Raw genomic sequence first — 8,485 nt, forward strand, 5'->3', positions numbered from 1 at the left:
TCTTGTGACTGAACAGCACAAACTTGTGTGATCTCTGCCTTCCCCCTCGTTGCCTCTCTTAGCCGTGGTTTCCCTCCCACTCCTCCCTCGGTGACAGTTCAAAGTCTGGCAGCAACAGCCATCAGGCCCGAAATGCACCTTACAATTTAAACCGGCCCACCAATCACAGGCCTCTCTGGCAGTAACAGTCGCTAGTAACATTTGCACAACAAAAGGGAGACTTAGCTGATTCATCAACCCCTCCTCCTCACCCCCTGTCCTTCACTCCCTTTCCCTTCCACTCTGACTCCTCCTCTCCTGCCTTTGTGCTCGGGCCCAAAATCCCCTTCTACCCCTGCGACCCTCCTCCCCTCTGCACTAATCTGCTTGTGCCCATTGGATTGACCGCTTCGGTACAACCTCTCACTACACTGAGATCCCCCCCTCTCCTCCTTAGCCTTCCTCGCCCTGCACCCCCATCGCAGTTTGGCCTCAATTGGAGGACCTGCTCCACCTCTGCCTCGCATGGATGAAGCCGGGTAACAACTATATGGCACCCAGAGGCACATGGTGTCATTTTTATAACAGGAGCAAGTGCAAAATAATGGAGCAGGTGGAATAAAATGAGCTGCTAGATGATTTCTGTTGTGTTATTTCATAACAAAACCAGCGTTCAGCATCCTGGAGTTGAATCCCATCCTCGGCCTCCTTTTCCCGTCTATTTCTGTGCTTAAATACTCTGATGTCTCGGTCACATTACAGCTAAAAGGGCCCTCTTTATTGGTACTTAAAGCCCCCTCACTCACTACATATAAGGCTCCCATGGGGTTTGAGGGCCACCAATATAGGGTTTAGCCTTTGGTTCGCTTTGTGTTTCACATTTGGTGTTTCTATAGCAACTGTGGACAAGTGGACCCCCCTCTCCATTTGGAAGACCATTAACATACCCCGCCCCTGTCTTGTGTTCAGTGGGGTGTCCCACACACACACACACACAACAGACACACAACAGTGGAAGCTGTGTTCAGCTGTGGTTTAATGGGTAATGAAAGCTCAGGGATTAGTATCAGGATTTGAGACAAAGCTTTAAACCACCTTTTTTGTAAAATGATTTCTAACTTCTGGGCAGCACAGTAAGAGTCAGCCTTCGCAACAGGTGTAACAGGGATTTAGTGTGAAAAATGACTTCTTGCTCTGTGAAAATTAAAGCGTTTTCATACCCTAAGAAGAAAATCTGACACACTGGATTATTTTTCAGGCTTTTGCAAGATTTCTAAACTCCTTTGTCATCCTGTTGTCCCAAGAGTTCATTAACAGTAGAGATGTGCGTCTTTAAATGACAAAGAATAGTGCCACTTTTTGATTATTTCAGGTTTTGCAACTGAAAGAACTTTTTTGGTGGGGGGGGATTTGGTCGTCAGTCACTTCGAGTCCTTTTAAAGATCCCCCTCATCAATCTGAATAGAGCACTGTCCCTAATGGCCTTGGAAGTCCTCTCCCACAGGCTGTCCTCCTTCCACAGACCCCGGCCCTTCCTCTCGGCTTTCACCTCTGCCTTGTGCAGCCGTTTGTGGAGACGCCAGTAGAGGCGAGAGCCGGGCAGGACTCCAGTGACGGGTGCGGTGCGAGCCAGGCCGAGTCTGAGGACCTCGTCGTTCAAACAGTAGCTCCATAAGGACCCCTGCTGGAGACATGTGAGGAGACAGAGAAAAAATAAAAAATTTATAGAGAACAAACTGCTTTTATCCATCAATTTGGTCTAACAAGTAAGATGTGTCTGCAGGAGAGGAGGCGGCATTTCTAGGAAATTTCTAGGATTTTCGTTTACTTTTTCGTTGTATTCTTTCATATTGCATCTTTCTACATTGTCATATTCTATTTTTTGTATTCTGTAATGACATTGTATCTTATTGTAAATACTGCCAATTTGCTTTGCTTATTGTAAATATTAATGATTTTTGTACATCCTATGTAAATACCAGCATTTTTAGGCACCTTATTGCTTCCCCAAGGGGGTGAATAAAGCATCTATCTATCTATCTATCTATCTATCTATCTATCTATCTATCTATATTCTATTCTATTCTATTCTATTCTATAACTATATTCAGTTTTGGGTGGAATAAACATTTAAACACATATTTTGTATATTTTGTTGTTTAGAGAGTCCTATTAAGGAAGAATAAACCTTTAAAGCTATAGGTACTTGGAAAGAAAACTGAATTTTGGATGGAATAAACCTTGGAATACATATTTTATTAGTTAGAGAGCATTATTTAGGTAGAATACACCTTCAAAATTAAAAAAAATAAAAATTTGGACAGAGACTATTATTTTGGGTGGAACAAACCTTTAAAACTGAATCATCCAATTTGGTGCGACAAACAAAGGTCCTAGAAGTGCAATCCTACAACTACAGACCAGAAACTTCAGCCTCCTCCAAACACATAATACAGGCTATGTTATATTTGTCCTTTGCTAAGTCACGGGGAGCCCATCCCAGCTGACCTTGGGCGAGAGGCAGAAGACACCGCGGCCATGTTGCCAGTTCATCCAACACAGAGAGACAGACAAGCAATGCTTACACTCACACGCCAATGTAGAATCACCAAATAAATTACCACGTCTGTCTTTGGACTCAAACTGTTATCAATGATGCAATACGTATTCAATTTTGACAAATAATGTATGCAATAATATATAGTGTGTTGAACAAAATGTTTAATGCAAATGACGTTCTTTTGTACCTAAAGAAAAGCTTAAAAATCTCACTTCTATTGTTGTGGTTAGAAAAGGATTAAGTTCAGCCCGTTTCGCACAAAACATTACTGAGCTGTTTAACTGGTGACAAATGTTTAAGCACTGAGTTGAACCACACCCCAATCAGGTGTGGCCACAGAGGACAATGATGAGATAGTGTGACCAGCATACAGACAATCCTTTAATCAATGACTGTGAGAGGCCACTTTAAAAATCCTGTTTTATTCAAATGACATGATACCACTGATGAAAAGAAAAAGATGAGAACGGGGCTGCCGGCTGGATGCTGGTTGTGGCGTGTCACCAAGCACTTCACTGTCTTTAATTTCATCATTTGTAACCCAAGAAATCTCTCTAGACAACGTGATCCTGGTCCACAAAATGTCTATTAACTTCTTCTATTAACATCCCATAAGCCACAATCAACAACCTCATTAACTCTGTGCATCGCTGAACCGCAGCTCTTCACTGACTTGTGATTTCTGGTCTATGACTCCTCTCTAAATCTGCCAATTATCCTTTCCAACAAAGTGCACACTCAGCTGTTTCATTCTGTTTTAGAGATGCTGTGTGCTGAAACAACAAATACTTAGTGCCCTATCTTGATAAGAATGGAGGGGATTTGATAAAAACACTGACTGATACTCGCCCTGCTTTGAGACACCAGACAGTGCAGTACGTCGTCCTCTCGGCTGAGAAGTTTCAGCCACACTGTTTGTGCAGGAGGCAGTTTCTGCTGCAGCCACACTCGTCCCTCTGGTGTCAGCTCCACTCCTGCGAGATGCACCAGCAACAGAGACGGGGAAGCATCTGAAGAGGATGCAGAAGGGCACATTTATCATTTCCACATCACCAGTTAAACAGCAGGCCTGTTAAGTTTCATGTTCCAAAGTTGAATCCAGAAGTTTACATACACCATATAATAAGACAGAAAACATTTTTTTCCACTCACTAGCTGACATTAAATCAGATTATACTTTTCCTGTTTTAGGTCAGTTAGGATTACCAAAATTACTTCTATTTGCTAAATGTCAATATAATGAGAGAGAGGATTTTTAAGGTCAATTTTTATTGCTTTTTCAAAGTCAGAAGTTTACATACACTTGGATTACTATGTCTTCAAACTATCTGGGAAAGCCCAGATGATGATGTCATGGCTTTGGAAGCTTTTAATAGGTTCATTGACAACATTTGAGTTAATTGGAGGCACACTTGTAGATTTATTTTAATCCTTTATAGGGCACTCCTTGAAATACTTGGAAAATGAAAAGTTCAACCCTAGGGTGTTACTGAGGGATATTTCAAGATATTTTTACTTTTGTGACTTTAAAAAGAAAAATGTTGTAAATCAAGATTAATGAAGTCACCATATATGGTAACTTGCCCGTCTACGGTTTAAAAAAAGGAGTAACAAACTGCAAAATATATATATATATATATATATTTAAAAACATTTTAGTTTGAGCCAATGATACTTACACAACCAGTAACAAAGTATTTATAAAGTTCTTGGCAGGTTCATTTAGTAACATTTTTCTTGGGGTAGTGGTATTAATGGCACTAATCTCAACAAATAAATCAAAGTGGAGTTCAATGCAAATCAGTAACAAAGTGTTTACAAAGTGCCTGGAACATTTGTTGAGTGACGTTTATTTGTAAGGTAGTGATCCTGGCACTAGTATAAAAACTATATCAAAGTGCACATGGTCCTTCAACCTCAAGGAGAAGCACAGGGTGGACATACTGAACGTCTAAGGAAGTTACCAAATACGGTCACTTGCCCCATACAAGGTTAAGGCACACTTCAAACACACTGCTTCCTTTTGTGACAACAAGGGAGAATCTAAAGAAATCAGCCAAGATATCAGGAAGAGAACTTTGGACTTCCACATGTCTGGTTCATCCTTGGATAAAATTTCCTGAAGGTTCCAAAACTTCTGATTTCAAACCTTTCAGATGTTAAATGACGTGTAAACACAAGCAACTGCACAAGAACCTAAACTGACTAGGTTGAAAAAAATTGGCTTTACCACATTTTATACTTCACATAAAGTTTTTCAGCCTTTGCGCATATAGTTACTTTAATTTTTGAGTATCCTGGTCAGTTAAACTCATGTGACCTGGGAGGCAAAGACTTCAAATTTGGGAAGAAATTTAATGTCAGCTTTCACTGCATGACGGTTTTTGATTCTCAATATCAAATAGTCAGTGTCAAAAGAGTTTTAAGATAGTCAGGACTGCTTGTAGCAAATAAGCAGTTCTGACCAAGAAGATCCATGAACGATCAGTAAATTACCACCGCCCCAAACAATTGATCTAATCAGCTTTGAAGCGTGGGGGTCACAAGGAACAAAGGTTACAACCGAAACCCACAGTGGTCTCTTCATACGAGTCCTTCACACTGAAGTAGCTGATGTTGCACTCTGCATAAAGCATGGGCCTCTTGATTTTATTACTCAGCGAGAACCGTGATTTGATATAACAGCTAACAGGATTACCTCTCGCTCTCAGTCACGACAAGATGATAAAAATTTATCTGACTCCGACTTTACAAAGCAAAAAAATGTCACGGTAGCATCTTCGGCGTAACAAGATACAAAGGTGCGCCTGCTGCAAATTATTACACTCCAGAAGCGAGTTTGATGCTTTCGAATGCCTCATTAGCTGTTATTGCAAAGGACACACTCCACTCAGAAACTGTCAGCGCTGGCATACAAGCTGGTCATAAATCACTGGCTCTAAATTGTGTGTATTTCTTGCGTTATAGTGCACACGCTCTCATGATTTTCCTCAAAGGATACCTCCCCCCCCCCATCCCCGGTATTACCCTTGTGCTTTGAAAGTAATGGAGAGAGAACTGGCAGATAAATTGGGACATGCTCCACTTCGAGTCCTCTCTCTGTGATGGAATGAACTTTCCCACGAAGGCTCACGTTCCTCTCAATAAAACGGGCGGGGATCTCGCATGCAGCTGTAAATTTGGTCATCTGGAGAGGTTGAGTGAGAATGGGACATTTAATGGTGTATTTGGGTAAAATATGTGAAAATGGAATTCATTAACATCCTACGTGTCTCAGACTATGCAATAAGAATTCTCTGTACATTTCCACACTTGAACCAAAGAGAATTATGATTTAATGTTTTTGAACAGGCAGTAGTTAGCTGAATCTGCAATCTAATCAGCATGTAAAGGTCCATTTTTTCCCCCCAGCATGTGTTTTCTCTCTTACCAGTTTGATACTCCTTGCTATTACAATCACGCCAGCGATGGCCAGTCCAGTGCTAATGTTCTGTGTGAAACAAGAGACAGCAGTTAATAGAATACAGTTGACAGAATGACAATGATACCGTCAGGCTGTATGCACAAACTGCCTCAACATTAAAACCACCTGACTAATATTAAATAGTTTACCCTTGTGCTGCCAAAAACAGCTCCAACCTGTCAGGACATGGGACCTATGAGGTGGTGTCCTCAGGTTTTTTTGCACCAAGACATAAACAGGGGTTGCAGAATAAATTGTCTGCACGTGTATGGTGCTTTTCTACCTTAGTGGTACTCAAAGCGCTTTACATTGTGCTTTTCATTCACACATACTCTCAATGGCGACAGAGCGAAGCAACATTTTTGGGGGGTTCAGTGTTTCGCCCAAGGACACTTTGACATATGAAGGCGCAGTGGACGGTGGTGGACCTTGTCATTAGTAGACAACCCGTTCTACCACCTGAACCACAGGCCACTGGGGTGAGGCCTCTGTAGATCATCCCCTGGAGTCTGGAAGCTCTTTGTTGTATTCCTCAAGCAGGTTCTAGGCAGTTTTTGTGGTGTGAAGGAGCTCATTGCTGGGAGAGGCCGCTGCCATATACAAGGGTGCTTTAAAAAGTTTTTGCCGTCACCAGAAAAGCATCTCAAGAGAGGATTGTCCTTGCACGATATTTATACATAGTCTCCTGTAATTTCAATGCACTTGGTCCACTGATGTTTAAGCTTTGCTATCTCTTTGCGGAAGAAATTTCATCTTAAGCCTCCAGATACTCCTCAACACCATACACGACTTTACCAACGCTTAAAATGTCAATTTCTGTTTAGGAAGCAGATAGAAGTCAGATGGGTGAACAAGGTGCATGAGGCAACACTTCAAAGCCACATTTGGCTGCTTCTTCCACCTGTGCCATGTGGATGGATGCATTGTTGTAGAGCAACAGCAGCCAGCTCAAAGCGTTCCTCTCCTTTTTTCTTTGATTGCTTTAAACATTTGAGTTCTAGCGGACAGTGATATAAGGCTTTGTAGGATACGGTTATGCTCTGAAATGAGAGCTTGTTTCGTGGTGAGGCCGAGAACTTTTTGAAGTACCCTCATAGGGGAGCTGTGGTTTGGTCTGCATCATATTACAAATACCAGGACACAGGGTTTCCAGCAGGACATTACTGTGCAACCAGCTGATCAGTGTTACGCACTCACACCGTCAGTGATTTTAATGCTGTGGCTGATCGGCGTATATGTGGATACCATCAACCCAGCTGTTCTGGAGACTGACAATGAAAAAGACAGTGGTAGTGACACAGGAAGCACTAAAAGCTGCCAAAACCAGGATATCTGCTGAGTGGAATGACTGAGGTGTAGCTTGGAGGGAGTTGGCCATGAATGCTTTCACTAACACTCATATTTCTTTCTTGTACGTCCCCATCGCTCTCATTTTTACCCACAAAAAATCCACCACCAAGTGCAAGATCCCAGGTAGATGCAGGGTGTGCACGTACAGTATGCCAGTGGGTTGATCATATTGTACATTCGAGCCCATGCATCGCTGCTTTCAAACAAAGGAGACTCCTACCCGCACAAGGGTTAAATTATCATCTGCGAACTGAGATACTAAGGACACGACGTTGCGAGACGAGCGGGCGGCTTCATCTCTTTGTTGTCTGTCCTTCGTCCCCTCCTCAGTTTCTGTTTCCGTGGAAGTCTCCGGCATGTTGTTGACATTTTCTCGATGCATCCGAAGCCCCGCCTCTTTGGGAGGGACGCTCCGGGAGCAGCGAGGCCTGCGCACAGTCTCCGCCCTGTGGCCTGCCTCGGATACGACAGGATGGAGCGACTGCATCAAGTTGATATGTTACAAAAGCAGGACCCCCAAAATTAGTGGAATGTAGTTTTTTATTTTTATTTTATATTTTATTTTTGCGCTGTGAATGTTAAAGCTACACCTAAATCCCCTTTTTTTGCACAGTTACCTAGCAGAGCACAAAAGTTGCACCGCTGCAGATCAAAATCATATTATTAACCTAATAAATTCCGCTGGGATCAGTGACGTACTCATCTTTGTCTGCACAATTTGACCTAGATTACTACTTCATATCTGCAGCACAATGCAATGCACAAAGCAAACGGCTCGATCACACAATAAAATAACCCCCCCTTTTTAAAAAAAAAAAATACTAACATTCATAAAAAGGTATAGTCTCTGCAACAACAAAAAAAAGGCCCATTTCCCCTCCGACAAATTCCTAAATAATTCTCTGGTCTGACCCACGCAGCAGATGTTGTACAGTGAAACATGTTTGGTAACATACATCACTGAGGAGTGACCACTGTATGACAGATGCACTGGAGCTTTCATCTTGTAAACTGTGAAGTCATGGAGCTACTTGAAGCCGGATGACGCCCCCATTACCACAAATTGGCCAATAGGAGCTGAGAGGCAGAGTTGTCCTCCTGGCCGCCATTAAAGAATTCAATCCATGAACTGA

General features: G+C 42.3%; 1 protein-coding gene across 1 annotated transcript; it reads right to left on the reverse strand.

Annotated features, from left to right (window-relative positions):
- Positions 1-997: 997 nt before the first annotated feature.
- Positions 998-7,756, reverse strand: c18h3orf33 (c18h3orf33 homolog (H. sapiens)). Its single transcript, XM_008291511.1, has 5 exons — positions 7,573-7,756; positions 5,970-6,029; positions 5,567-5,726; positions 3,389-3,549; positions 998-1,660 (listed from the first exon to the last, which is right to left on the reverse strand). Exons 1-5 carry the CDS (start codon positions 7,732-7,734, stop codon positions 1,397-1,399), a joined length of 807 nt encoding a protein of 268 aa, XP_008289733.1. The 5' UTR covers positions 7,735-7,756; the 3' UTR covers positions 998-1,396.
- Between the last annotated feature and the right edge of the window lie 729 nt (positions 7,757-8,485).

The sequence above is a fragment of the Stegastes partitus genome, unplaced genomic scaffold (assembly GCF_000690725.1).
Source record: "Stegastes partitus isolate 25-593 unplaced genomic scaffold, Stegastes_partitus-1.0.2 Scaffold747, whole genome shotgun sequence".
Lineage (NCBI taxonomy): Eukaryota > Metazoa > Chordata > Actinopteri > Pomacentridae > Stegastes > Stegastes partitus.